Genomic DNA, 14,852 nt, shown 5'->3' on the forward strand with positions numbered 1-14,852 from the left:
GTGCCTAACCATTTACACACTTGTAACTAATCCATTACCTAGTTTAGTTAAAGACTAGATATGAATCAATTAATAGATGGTTTGGGGCCTAATATACTTGTTTTTAAGTAAAATCCTTTTCTAAATTATCTCTACCCTACTTTCCATATTTTCCCTAGTGATTCTCATGATCCTGCTCAGTGGATCCTAGATCCCACATGTATATATCTCCCTTTCTTCATGTGAAACTACATATTCCATTAACTTAGACAATAAGAATTTTTGGGTCTTATTGTTGATAGAATGGATGTACCTAACCTAAAATGTTTAAATCTACTTTGAAACACCTTGGATGGTTTCTAACCATGCTAGAAGAACTAGAGACATTAACAACCAACAAGGCTTGGACTCTAGTTCTAAGAACTTCTAATTGAACATTACTATTTGTAAATGGCCTTTCAAGACTAAGAACATTGACAATAGAACCCTTGAGCATCTAAAGGCCAAGATTGGTTACCAAAGGGGTTAAACAAATTCAAGGATTGAACTATGATGTAGACCTATTCATGGGCTATTCTCAAGTTTATCTTTCTCCAAAATTTGAATAGGTCCATTCTAAAGAATGAGCCCTAACTGTTATAAAATATTTATGGGCTGATCATGAACCAGGACCCATGAACATGTCTACTTTGAAGAAACCACCACTACAATGGTAAAACAATGGACTATTCAATTAATGTTGTCCAATGCCTTGATGTTTCAATGGGAAATCAAACAGTGGGATATCAAAAATTTCTTTTTGTATGGATATTTCAGAGAAGTTGTGTTCATGGGGTAGCCACTTCAATTTCATGATTCCTCCAATCCTGATTATGTTTGTAAACTACAATGGGCCTATGGTTTGAAGCATGTGTAATAGGCTTGGTTTGATTAGTATTCATGACTCACCTCTTTTTATTCTTCATCACCATAGAAGTACAATCATACTTTTACTCTAACGATGACATAATCCTTACCAACAACAAATCTACATTCTTGCATAACATCATTGACACTATAAGTGCTGAATTTGCAATGGAAGACTTGAAACCTCTTCACCACTTCCTTGGAATTGAAGTGGAAAAGTCCAACGATGGCATATCTCAAGCCAAATATGATATAAGTCTTCTTAATAGAGCTTAAATTGTTGAATGCAAAGTAATCTTTACAATGTCGGATCAATTGACTCCCTTTTTTTATCCATTGGAATTCAGCAGTGTTGTAGTTGACTTAGCCATGACACATCTTGATTTGCCTTCTTCTATTAATCTAGAATATTACAATATATGAATGATCCTACAATCCATCACTCTTAACATTGTTAGGCATATTCTAGACTATATTAAAGAAACTATAGATTTTGACCTATATGATTTATCTAATAATCATTGGATAGGTTGCCAACATATTCATAGGTCTACCATTGGTGGTTGTATATTTCATAGCTCTAATAATGTTTCATGGTAGTCACAAAGGAGCCTATAGTAGCATGCTCTAGTGTTGAGGCTGAATATAGTGAAATGGTTTTTATTAACATTGAATTGACAGGTATCCTTCTTGCTTTGTGACATGGAGTATCATTAGACAAGTTGTCTACTCCCATCTATGACAATCTCAATGCCTTATATGTGTAGGAATGACAAAGGATAGGTTCATGTAATCTTTTGGAGGAAATTCATGCATGTAACCTAACTAATTCAATTTCTAATACATTGAGGGGAAGTTAATCATGCAACATTTGATAAGGCTCAATTAGGTTTGCTACTTAGGGGAAAGGTTGATAAAACTATTGTAATTATTTATTCTATAATTTTTATTTGTATAATTATTATAATTTATAACTATCAAATAATCTATAATAATGAAAAAGAGAAATTTAGTTGTCATCTTATGGAACTATGTTCTTTCAATTATCTTGCATAACAGAAGTTAATATCCAAAAAAGCTTACCTCCCACCATTTTTTTGATTTCGCTGGTTCCCAACATGGTAAGCCACCATTCTCACTCTACAATCAAAATGTTTTTCAAAATTAGTGCTACATTCCATTCTAGCAACGAAAATATGGGAATTTACTTGTTATAATTTATTTCATTCTTAAAAATTTTAAGATATTTATTGTAAAAGAGATTACTTCAAAATAATTGTAAAATGATGTTTCATTTTGTAGCACCTACCAGTTTTTCTTTCAAAATGTATATAAGAGAAAGCATGGTGCAAATTAACTTCATCCAATGGTCTATATAGGTTAACTACTATAAATTAAAGTAGATTATGGTAACTTGGTTCTTAGGCCCCGTTCTCTTTTCGTTAAGTTACTTACCCGGGTAAATGCAATTACCTGGATAAGTTTTTCGTGGGAAACACTTTCCCAGGTAAGTGCATTTACCCGTGTTCTTTTATGTCCTGGCTAAATAAGGTAATGGCCATTTAAGCTTTAAAAATCCATTATTAAAAGGGGTATTTTTGTCCCATTCAAGTGTTATCAACTTTCCCCCTAGGTGGAAAAGTTATTTACCCACCTAGGAGAGGGGTATCACTTATCCAAGTAAGTGATAACTATGAAAATAAACTTTCCCTAGTCCCCACATAAATCTGAAAAATGAACATAGGATTTTTGGTCAATGGAAACCAAAATCCCATTAACCAACTTTCCCCCCTCTCAAAATCCAAAAAAAAAAAAAGAACACCACCTTACTTGTAGGGAAAGGAGAATATTCACAGCATCAAATATTCTCTCTTCTTCCAATTTCTCACCAACAATTTCTGGTGGCATTAGTGAAAGCATGAGGCAAGCCTATAAAACAAGAGAGGATACTTATTACAAATCTTTATAGTAGCTAAATTGTTTGTTTACATTTGGAACATAATGATGGTCTTCATCCAATTACCTTTAGGCCTTCTCCTGTGCAATCTGAGACCTGCCACCCATGATCTTGATTTGTAAACGTCCATGATCCTTTTGAGATGTGACGATACATTCTTTTAAAGTCGCCAGATGGGTTGTCTCGAACCTTAATTAAAAGTGAGATAAAAAATTTAGACTGAAGGAATGTAGAGAAATACTTGTAATTAGGAAATAAATTTAGAGAGTAGATTTAAACCTGTGAATTTTTAATGAAGTCATGTCCTTTCTTAAGACAAAGCCCAATTTCATCAAAAGAAAGATTACTTGCCATTATAGCTTGAGCCGCAAAACTAGCATCCCATGACTGACTGCCAGAACAACACTGCAATAGAATTGTCTTGGAAATAAAACTTAGTTGTTCTTCTAAGACATATTAAGTTTTGAGAATTCAGAAATTATGGCCATTCTTTGTCTACTTGTGACACTTACAAAAAACAATCGTGTTTTGCCCTAGAGAACTATTGAAACATCTCTGATACTACATTAATATATATATATATATATATATATATATATATATATATATATATAACACATTTGAAGAGATAGAGATGGATTGAACTTTCATGGCAGGAGCTAGAGCAAGGCTATACATATTATGGTTTATGTAAGTTGTAGTGAGTTTTGTTTCCTCACTGCTTCAGCAATCAGCAAATACATGCTTTGTGGTAATTTCTATTCAAAAGGATCAAAGTACCAAGAAATCAACCAGCTAAATATTTCCACTAGTTTTATGAAGGTAAATAGGTTATCAGAATAAACATAACAAGTAGAATGGCATGACTAACTCATATGGCGTCTTCTCTTCCTCAAGCAGGGAAAGTGGAAACCTTTTGCATCTGTCATTCATCTCTAAGCTCTCTCTTATCTCTACTCCACTTCTTCTCTTGATGTGCCTATCTTTCCAGCTTTGCTCCAATAGGGGGAGCCAATAATCTTTCCGAAAGATGTCCTACAGCAGTCTTGTGAAATTTTAAAGTTCTCTTCGATCAAGAACTGCATGTATGGTCATCTTTCTCTTCCAGCAATCAAATACTATGGTTAGATCATTCAACCTTAAGAATGAGATCTGGGTGGCATCATTAAATTCTAAACATGTTTGGGGATGAAGGGTATTACCTTAAAATCTAGTTGAATGAGGGTTTTAAGATTATTTTGGGTGGAAGTGCTTAAAAATAAGTGTTTATTCAAATAAACAATTATTTTGGGTCAGGATCACACCAATAAACACTTATTGGTCTTTGGGAAATAAGCTCAAAATAAGTACTTATTGAAGAACTCCAAAATTCCAATTTTTTTAAGTGCCTATACAATATGCACTTATTTAAAATTTTATTCCAAAATTATCCCCGGTTAGATTTCAAAGTGCCACTTATGCCCTTTGATTGACCAAAAACACAGGGTTTGGCTCTTCGTCACTTTCATCTCCATCATCTTCTCCAACCAACAACAGAACTGCAAGCCATCTGATTAACTAGGTAAGCTATCCTCTATTTTTTTTTTTTTTTATTCATCCTCAAATGGATCAACCTAGTAAAGTGTTTCTTGGTTTCTTTTTCATGCTTCATTTTGTTCTTTAAACCAAGATAGTTTCTTTTCCATGTCAAAACAATCAACCAGGTAAGGTACTAAGGTATGGTCTCTTTTTATTTTACTTTTTTTTTCATTTTATCATCCTCAATTGATCAACTAGGTATCATCCTCAAATAAAATTGCACTGCAACCAAACACAGCCTTAGGATTTAAGGCTGGCGAGGAATAGATTTCCTCATTTACCCCTAAGGCTGTGTTTGGTTGCAGTGCAATTTTATTTGCACTAGTACAAATGCATGGGAGTACAAATGAAAAAAATAATTCGGTTTTGGGTTTTAATTTACTTTGCATCATATCTTATTTACTTCATTTATATTGCAATCAAACAAAATAAGCTAAAATTCGAAACAAAAATAGGTCAAAATTTACAATCAAATTATTTGCACTTCCATTATTTTGCATCAATGCAAATTTATTTGCATTGCAACAAAACATAGCATAAGAGATTTTATTTATTACATTAATGTATAAAAAAATATATAATATATAATATATAAATATATAAAGTATATTTATATTAATATATATATATATGTAGGACTTGGATTTTTATCAGATCAGATATCGGATCGGGCCAGGGATTTATAGGTATCATTGACAGTTCTATACTTGAGTATGTGTTGGAATCAACCTCACCAAGTAAAATCATTCTTGACTCTAGATTGGTTTCAGCCATGGTGGTTTTTGGCAACATGTAGAACATGAACAATTGTTTGCATACTGCTCAAGGTTGGTCACCATGAATGTAATGCAAGCACAATAAAGTGAAGAGGTTAGAGTTAGGGGTGAGCATTTGGTTTATTGGGTTAAAAACCAAACCAAATAAACCGAAATTTTAAAAACTGAACTTATAAAATATAAAACCAAACTGAAACTGAATTTTTTGGTTCGATTTCCGGTTAAAACTGAATTTTATTAATATTATACTAGTACATATTATATATTATATATATTAATATATTTATGTATGTTATAATATATGCATATGTTAATGTATTTTATATATTTTAATATTATATATAACATATATTATATTATGTATATAATAAATTTTGGGTAATTCGGTTTTCTTGGTTAACCAAATTTCCAATCCTGAAAACCGAAACTAAAATCAAAATTTTTTAAAACCAAATTAACCAAACTGAAAAAACCGAAAACCAAAAAAACTGAACCAAACAAACCTAAACCGAAAATTTCGGTTCATTTTTTGGATTTAACCAAAAAATGCTCACCCCTAGTTAGAGTCAAACTTTCTTATAACCACAGACCCAATGCCAATTAGTACTTCAGTGATGGCAGTGAGGGAAGTTACTCTGGTGACCTCCAACATGCAAGTTCAAATTTGGCAACCTTTTGGTACTCATATGAGGAAGGCAAGTGCATCCTCTATTGGGAAAGGAAAGTGTCCTTTGATTGAGGAACACATAAAATCAGTAAGTACATCTACAATTGATCCAAATCTAGCTACTAACTGAGGATACACCTTTGATTGAGTCGGTTATGGAAAACACAAACTTGATAAGTGCTCTGATTTTTTAGTCAAATTTAGTTAATATAGATACTAGGATTGAATACTCTTCAATGGTTCGTGCCAAGAGGCTAGAAACATATTGATTAATTCACTGGAGGCACAACAAGTGGATGATAATAATACCACTATTACTGCAATTCAAGCTGAACTTGTTGAGGATAATGTCCTTATGCTCCAAATGATTCTAGAGAAAATGGCAACCACATTTAGCACACTGATGACAATAGTATTAATAATGATTATGGAGTGTATCAAACTAAACAGATTCAACTTAAAGGTAGGGATATTGGTGAAGAGAACAATAGTGGTGATGACAAGGTTACTCACATTGGGGGAAAGATCATGATAATTGTTTTGTGAGCATTGATGATGATGGGGTTACCAATAACTCAAACTCAAACCAATTTAGTGGGAAGGAGATATCTTAAATATTAGAAACTAATGGTGAATTAGATTATGTGAAATACAAGGTAAAAGAAAATTTGGATATTATGGAATTGAAAAAGTTCAGTGACAACAATATCTTAAACATAGGCTAGGCATTCCCTCAAATCCTCAAAGTTACAAAGTAAGAGATACTATTGTTGAAACCAGTGCTCATGTGCAAGATAAGGAAACTCATGTAGTTGACATGGATCCAAAAAGTTTTGAGGGTCCAAAAAATAGTGAAGAGAGGTGGCTCTAGTGGATCAAGGCTTTATAATGGGGAGGAGGAAAAAATGGATGCATAAATAATTCTGAACAAGAACCTATTATCAACCTTACCTAGTTCATAAGTTATCAAGGTGGAATAAAGGGTAATGGCCCTTATATTCTATTAGACAGTGTATGCCCTTAGCTCCAATCAGATTGATGTACAAATACATTTATTGTAAATGAATAAAAGTACATTATTGTTTCATGTTGATATTGGTATATTTCTGTGAAATTATCCCTTAAATTGGATACTTATGAGACTCATGTTAGTTTAGAATATTCTCAGCCGTTGGATAGACTTGGGGAGTTTATCCTACCAAGACTGACACTAATGCGCTACCAAAGAAGTTGGGGCAGCTTGTCTCATCTGCTGTGGTTAGACCCAAAGCACATGCAGTGTATGTTTAGATGAAACACTGAACTCGGACCATTTTCTAATTATGCCCTGGACCTTGAATATTGATGGGAAAAACTGGAAAGTTACACATAACCCCTACACTTGATTATGGTACTACACTATGTGTTGGATTGGACAGTCTTTGATATGCCAATCAGTGAGATCCATTTAGGGTCAAAACCTGGGTATGTTAGGGCAGTTTGATAATTTAGTTGAGTGGGTGATCATGGTGATAGGATTGGCCCTTCTGTTAGACAAAGTGAATGATAGGACTTACACTCTCTCTGATGGAAACCTAAACTACCAGCAGTGGATTTCAATAGTGTGTGAGATTTGGTTTTGCAAAATACATTTATATGATATATATTAATGTTTTATGAAAAATGTTTGCAAAAGCGTTTTAATTCCCGGGATCCATCCGAGTAGAGAGTATGACACTGTACCTTATAGCTAGGGGAGAGGTCCTACCCTATTGGGTAGTGTTTAATCATTATGGGCTGAGAGTTTAAGTGTAAGAGGCCATTAAAGGATGATTACCTGATGGGCTTTATCTTACTTAAGTCCATTATCCTTAGGTCTTCATAGGATGGCTGAATTCAATGACCATTTAAGTGTAAATGTTGGGCCCATATTGAGCACATAGTAATGTGCTCAGAGGTTCACTGCGTTTAGCAGTGAATTTTGCCAAACCTTTTCAGAGAGGCTGGGCCGAACCCATGTGAACTTATGTGAGGTCATTGTGAGGTCCCACTTCATACAAATTAGGCCTAAGTTGTCCATACAACGCCCTTGAGTCGTGAGCCTTATAGCTGATGGGCTTAAGGCTCATAATTAAAATGATTAATTTAGTTGTCACATGGTAACTTAAATTGTCATGTGACATAGGGCGAATCTAGGCTTGGATCTAGGTATGGAGAACCTAATCTTATAAGAAGATAAGGTATATCTCTAATTAGAGTCAATATGATTTATATCTATATTATCTCCTAATTAGATTAGGAGATAGCTCCATAAGAGATTATAAAAGAAGAGGGGGTGGACTAGTCCAAGACAATTTTATATTTTTGCAGTTTTTGGTTCTCTCTACATCCTTTTGTCTTCCAATTTTTTCCAGTTTGACATTAACTATTTGGGACTGATTTATATCAGTTCTTCTCTGATTATTGTAAGAAAAATTTAGGGGATATTAGGCTCATCACTCTCAATTCGATCCAAGTAGTTGGATCTCAGTTTTACAGAAAACTGTGTTGCTGAACCAACTTCTGGAATACACTGCGCCATCTTTAGTGAAGGCTGGTTTTAGGACTGATTTTTGTATGAAATCCACCTTGGGATCTGTGTTTGTGGTTTCTGTATCAGGTATACATCTCCCTCTTTGATTGGTTTCAAATATGGTTCGATTTAGTGCAAGACCGGTCTGAAAAATGCAGTTTTTCAAAACATAGGGAATTCGACTCCTAGAAGGATTAGGAAATTTTTGAAATTTCACCCATCCATGTAGCATGGTTTGGCCATCCATATGATGGATCCTAACCCTACCAACAATGGTATCAGAGAACTAGGTTCAGCCCTTAGATTGAACCAAAACTCAAATCGATAAGAACTAGTTTACCCGATTTGAGCAGTTCTCTGAGAATTCGGTTCTCAGAGTGGGCCAATGATCTGAAATTTTTATAAATATATTCTGATATATTATAGATTCTTGAAATCTTGGGCTAAAAGTGTGATGGAGATCGAACTCTTGATGGTGGCAAGATTTGTGCACACCGAATTGATTAATTTGATTATGTGGTATGTAATTAATTAATTTTCTTTTCTAGAAAGAATGTATTAAGTTTTTCAGATGTAAGCAATATAAATTAGGGATTTTCTATTTTTTTCATCAGAGAAATCATTGAAACTTGCAGAGAAGAGATAGATTGCAGATAGAGATCGATTTGCAGATTGCAGTTTCGCAGGGATGCAGTTTTTGTCCAGATTGGATTCAGACTATCACACTATCAGCCCTAGCCATTTACTTCTGATTATTTGATATTTCTTTTATGATATGATTGTGAGTCATAACTGAGAATTTCATATCATTACCTATGTGAATTGACGCATATTTTGGACACCAAACCCTAGGCCGATCTGACTTGGTTTCAGTCCAATCTTGTTGGGCCGATTGAGATTTGATCACAACCCCTTGGATCACTGTTTAAGTGACCCAAAATCAGTTTTAGGCTAGGGGTTTGATGGCTCATTGCATGGAGCAAGTCAGCCCATACTTGAAAACCCCTTTTATGTTAGATGGGTTGAATTGCTCTTTGCAATTTAGTCCATATACCAAGATAAAATTATTAGATAATTTGGTTCATTGATGGGTTATGTGTTAATCTAAATGGATCTAGGTTTTATAAGTTTTAAATTGATATGGATCAATTATGTACGTATATGTGATGTGCTGAGTGGATGTGATTCATTGATGGGCCATAAGTGCATGGCGCATGTATTGACTTATGTGGCTCTCCACGATCATCATGGTTGAATGCACTTCATTTCCATGATGCTCATTGATCATTACATGATCTCCTTTCTCTAATGCCCCCCCCAATAGCTTCCTTCCCAAGAGGAACCTCAGAGGAACCCTAGCCCATTAAGGGCCTATTTGAATTTGACTATGTGAAAGTCAGTGGGAAACACTACGGTATGACCTAAATCTGACTTAGGGACAGATATACACCCTCCCTCATAATCAATATAAGTTCAATGAGATACGGAATATCATAAGATGATTTCTCTAAAGGCCTTCCGTCATTAGCATAAAATAGGCTAAATTGGTGGGTGGAGATGCATCATAAAATCAAGCTATCCATTTTACTGAAACAGTTAGTAGGATTGCTTCATGAGATGATAGGGGCATCATAGACTAGTGGGAGGGCCTATCCTAAAATGGAAGACACTTCCGTAGTACCTTGGGGCTCCTGATATGATAGGTTTGCACTTATCGGTTAGAAAACCTAAAATGGCAATGAGCCTTGTCTGATGGAGGCCAAAGTGAAATCTCACTAGAAGGGTAGATATGTGATCCTTCACAAAAAGTGGTGGGGTTATGCAATTGAAACAACTAGCCCCATGCATCTATGTGATTTCCCACATTTCCAGGGACATGAACTGTGTCATCGTCACTAAGAAATGGGGGAAATCCAAAGATGAACTAATAGAGATGGAACATATATAAAAGTCCATTCTATAGAAGATTACATGAAACAATATCATGGTTGTGGACTAATTAATCGTTCCTTTTATTAGAAATGGTACACTGATAGTTCACTAAATTGTTAGATGACAACAAATTGAAATGACCCAACTATGCAGATTGGTTTTGTAACCTAAACATAGTGCTTACATCAGAGAAATTGGACAAGGTTGCCAAAAACCCAACACCAGAACGTCCAGGTGATAGGGCTTCTAAGGCAAGAAGGAGGGAATATCAAGAACGGGAAGAGAAAAATTCTCTGGATAATTCTATTTAGAGATAACTTGACAAAATTGATATCTACAAAGATATTCTAGATAGTCTAAAAACCATGTATGAGGAGTAGAACCATCTTGCAAGACCAAAGGTCCTCAAATTGTTGATGAATACGAGGATGGCCAAAAGTTAACCAGTTCATGACCATGTTATGTAGATGATAGGTTATATAAATGAATTGGGGGCTCTTAGCTCCCAATTTGACAATGACATCAAAATTAATGTCACTCTGAACTCTCTACTTTCATCCTTCAATTAGTTTGTCATGAACTATAATATGAATAAGCTAAAAGTTAGTTTGTAGGAGTGCGACAATATGTTGCAAAGATCTGGAAAACTGATTAAGAAAGACAAGCCAATAGCCATTCTTGTTCAAGGTGGAAAATTTGGCAAGAAGAAAACAAAGGGTAAGAAGAGGCCTCAGAAAAAGGGAGGCAAATAGAAAAAGTAGAAATGGAATGTCCTTTCTCCAAGCAGACTAAGCATTGGAAGAGGAATTGTCCTCACTTTTGCATCCTGGTGTATTGATTCTAGGACTTTCACTCATGCATGTAACACATTGCAAGGGTTCAAGGAAAGCAGAAGGATGAATGATGATGAGGTTGTATGAAATGTGGGAGCACTGAAATGACATGAGTATAATTATCATAACGACCTCTTTACTAAAATCCATTGGGTGACTCTTAAAATGGAAAATTAAAATATCCAAAAGTTTCTGCAAACTCTTCCTTGCACAATTTGTTTCATTTATGGTCTACTATAATAAGTAGAGACAAGTGAAAGATGAGTGAGCGAATTTCCATGTGTGTTCAATTAAACAAAATTTCTCACATTTCCACTAGGCCACATTAGAAGTACTTTGTAAAGAAAAGTTTAAGAGTGGGCAAGGAAAAGGTAGTAGTTATAGATGGTGGGGAACTCGTTTGCTTCTTTTATAATAAGAATGAACATGTGAAGGAGTGCTCCTAACATGCAATGTGTCTCAACAAGAATGGTAATGACTTTTCCTTTTTGATTTCTAACTCCAATCTAGTTGGTGCACCAATTGAATACATTTTGGTGGATACAGGTTGTACAACACATATTATAGTTTCTATCAAGTCGATTGGTGCATAAGGGAGAACACAACATAAAAATTGGTAACAAAATAGAAATGGATTTTGAAGTTGTAGAGACTTATCATCCCATTTTAGATTTTTGTGCTTATTGAGATTTAGTAGATAGTACTTATTTATCTACAAAGTTTGATTTCAGTTTTGAAATTTGATTTCTTTGATTTTGAATTTGAGTTTAAGAACAAAGATTTTACTCTATTCCATAATTCCATTATAGTTGGATGTGGTGTTAGGCAGTAATCATTATAAGATTAAATTGCACTCTGATTTAGCTTGTAACCTATAGAGTATGCATGAAAAATATATGATTGGGAATAAAAGGAGCTAAGTGAATAAGAACTTATCCAATTTGTAGTATAAAAGATTAGGTCACATTTCTCAAGATAAAATGGAACATTTCACTAGAGAGGGAGTTCTTGGTTCATTTTATTATTTTGACTACAGTAGGATACAAGTACTTAAAAATGATTTCTCTAGATAGAATAATGTATATTTATCTCATTTGAAAACAACGGCATTGATGGGATGTAGAGATTAGAATGGAGCTTGGTATTATAGAGGAGGGAGATGCAAAGGTTAGAATGTTGAGGGCAGGCATAAGGGAGTTCATGAAAAAGAGGTAGAATTGTGTAGCTACTTGGTTGGTGAGGTAGAAGGAGATGTTTTGAGTACTTTGGGTCTCCAAAAGTGCTTGGAGTTCTCATGTAGTGGGTAGGGGAGAAGGGAATTTAGAACCCTATTTGGTGGTAGGTTCTTGTTCATGTTGGGATCAGAGGAAGAGGCTTTAAGATTGTTAGATTTGAGCCTATTTTGGTGCAATGGGCACAAAGTTGTTTTCAAGTATTGGAGCCCTAACCTGAAAGGAGTGTGGTCTTTAACGGCTACTAGAGATAGAGGGTGTGATGCTTCGGTGTGCTCCTTTGTGCCTAGAGTTGGAAAACGATTAAGAAAATAGTCAATGCATTGGGGTTTTGTAGATGTAGATTTGGATAACCTCAAATGGAGAGCCTTAGAAGTGGTACTTTTGTATTGGTTTAGGCCCTAGCTTAGGCTGATCTACCTAACATGGTGAAGATGGAGGTAGAGGTTCTAGGGATGGTGTTTTATACTGAGAGTTGTGGTGGAAGGGCTAGAGTCTTTGGGGTAGCCAATGTTCGATCTATCAAGATGGTGGTTGTTGATTCCATGGTGGTTTTAGCAAGAGCCAATTCAAGGCCAGCTCAATATTGCTCCATAAAGCAAAAGTTCAAGGTGAGTGTTTGGTTGCTAAGGTCTAGGCGAAGACGTTGAGGATAGCAGGGCCATGGGTCCCACAGAAGCACAAATCATTTGCTACCAATCAATGGTGTTTCAAGAGGTGGAGGCAATCCTACTTTTTCTTAGGTAAGGAGAAATTCCAAGTGTAGGTGTGTACAACTCACCCAGACCCTCAAAGAGCACTCAAACACCAAGAATAACACTATAGAAACACTTACAAGCAGCCTGTAGTCAAGCCCCCATGCTCCAATGAACTTATGGTCAATCGTTACCGTCGCGATGAACCCACAACATGTTAAGCAGAACTGCGATAAACCAGCGGCCCACCAAGTCCAGTCAATGCCCAAACCTAAACAAGTCTCAAAAAGACTCGCCTAAAAGACCCAAGCACATTTGAGTGTGTGATGAAGTCACACTCGTGGTGATGTGCGGGAAACTCACCACCTACAAACCCGTTCCTAGTAGTGGGTCGGGGAGGACAATGGGCCGAGACCATGGTAAGCCCCATGCGTGCCCAAACACATGCAAACCCATTACAATGAAGCACTTTGTGAACCACCATGAGGCATTAACAAAATACCGACCTTTGGATGGTGACGTCATCGTCGCCACATAGGATTAATCATGGCATGCAAAAGGGTAGAAGCACACGTGAGTAATGAGGGATATCGAGGATAAGGAAAGCTAATCTTTGAGAATATCTTCACGAGACACGTGGCGATATCCTAGTAGCGTACCCAATAATTTCCAGCAAACAACATATTTTCTTTCTCGATATGGGGTGGAGATCCTCATCTCCTACCTTTTAGGATCTCGGGATCTTCTTCATAAATAGAGGGTCCTCCTCACGTTAGACATCATTGAATCTTGAGCATTTTTCCACTGATACTCCTGAGTTTCAACAATCGTCAACCTAGCCTTACACCTCAGTCATACAGTAGAATCTCTGGTTTCGTCTTTGATCATGAAGGATGGCCTCAAGAAGGATCAACCTCAATACCATCCCCGAGGAATAGAGCAACGTTCAAGAAAGCACCAACCTAGGAGATGAAAATCAGCCTGAGATAGAAACACCCATCCACGCTAATATTGAGATCTTGTCAAACAAGGTCTACAAGTTTAAGGCTTCCCTTCCGCTTTTTGAAGAGCATTTCAAGAAAAATAAATAGGGCATGGAGGAAACAAGGAGCGCCCTCTAGATCTTGGTTAACCATTCAGCCTAGGCTGAACAAAACCCTGCTGCCACCATCCCCAATGTCCCAAATTCCAATCCTAGCTGCCATACTTCTGGTACCATACCCACCTTCTTTGGTGTCCTAGAGCAGTATCACAAGACCAACCCGGCCCCATCTTAGGCGGGCTCTGTACCCGCCCACCAGTTTCGCACTTTCCCCAATGTCGACCTCGTATCAGAAGTTCCCTTCAGCAGAGATGAATTGAAGGAGTACGTCCAAGGGCTGATGGTTGAAAGCCACAGTCGGGCCCAGGACTCGGCAGTCTTGTAGAAGCCCTATTCTGACCATATCTTGTACAAACCTTACCCTATCGAGTATACTTCTCCCCAACAATGGCCACAGTATGATGGGCAGAGGGGTAGCCCGCAGGAACATATCAGCAAATTTGATGATTCCCTCAGTCCTTTAACTCGATGGGGACCTTAAAGTACGAGAGTTCTCAAAGTCATTGACCAGCCCAGCATACACATGGTTCGTGAGTCTCACCCCCGGGAGTATCGACTCGTGGGGTGAGTTGGCCAAGAGGTTCCTATCGAAGTGGTTCACTCTAGAAAGGAAGCTAATGATAGCCGACTTGCGGAATGTAGAA

The 14,852-nt window shown here is 36.3% G+C and overlaps 1 protein-coding gene across 7 annotated transcripts in view; it reads right to left on the reverse strand.

Moving 5' to 3' along the window:
* LOC148844336 (beta-amyrin synthase-like) overlaps positions 1 to 14,852 on the reverse strand; it is a 43,436-nt gene that overhangs the window by 12,756 nt on the left and 15,828 nt on the right. For all 7 annotated transcript variants that reach the window (XM_088958386.1, XM_088958387.1, XM_088958382.1 and 4 more), the window contains 4 exons: positions 3,122 to 3,247; positions 2,909 to 3,031; positions 2,716 to 2,814; positions 1,969 to 2,025 (listed from right to left, as the gene is read on the reverse strand). In XM_088958386.1, coding sequence (XP_088814512.1) covers positions 1,969 to 2,025; positions 2,716 to 2,814; positions 2,909 to 3,031; positions 3,122 to 3,247 — 405 coding nt within the window. The remainder of the gene's footprint in view (positions 1 to 1,968; positions 2,026 to 2,715; positions 2,815 to 2,908; positions 3,032 to 3,121; positions 3,248 to 14,852) is intronic.

This window comes from Nelumbo lutea, chromosome 8, assembly GCF_056320005.1.
Source record: "Nelumbo lutea isolate HS-2025 chromosome 8, American lotus-T2T, whole genome shotgun sequence".
NCBI classification, from domain to species: domain Eukaryota; kingdom Viridiplantae; phylum Streptophyta; class Magnoliopsida; order Proteales; family Nelumbonaceae; genus Nelumbo; species Nelumbo lutea.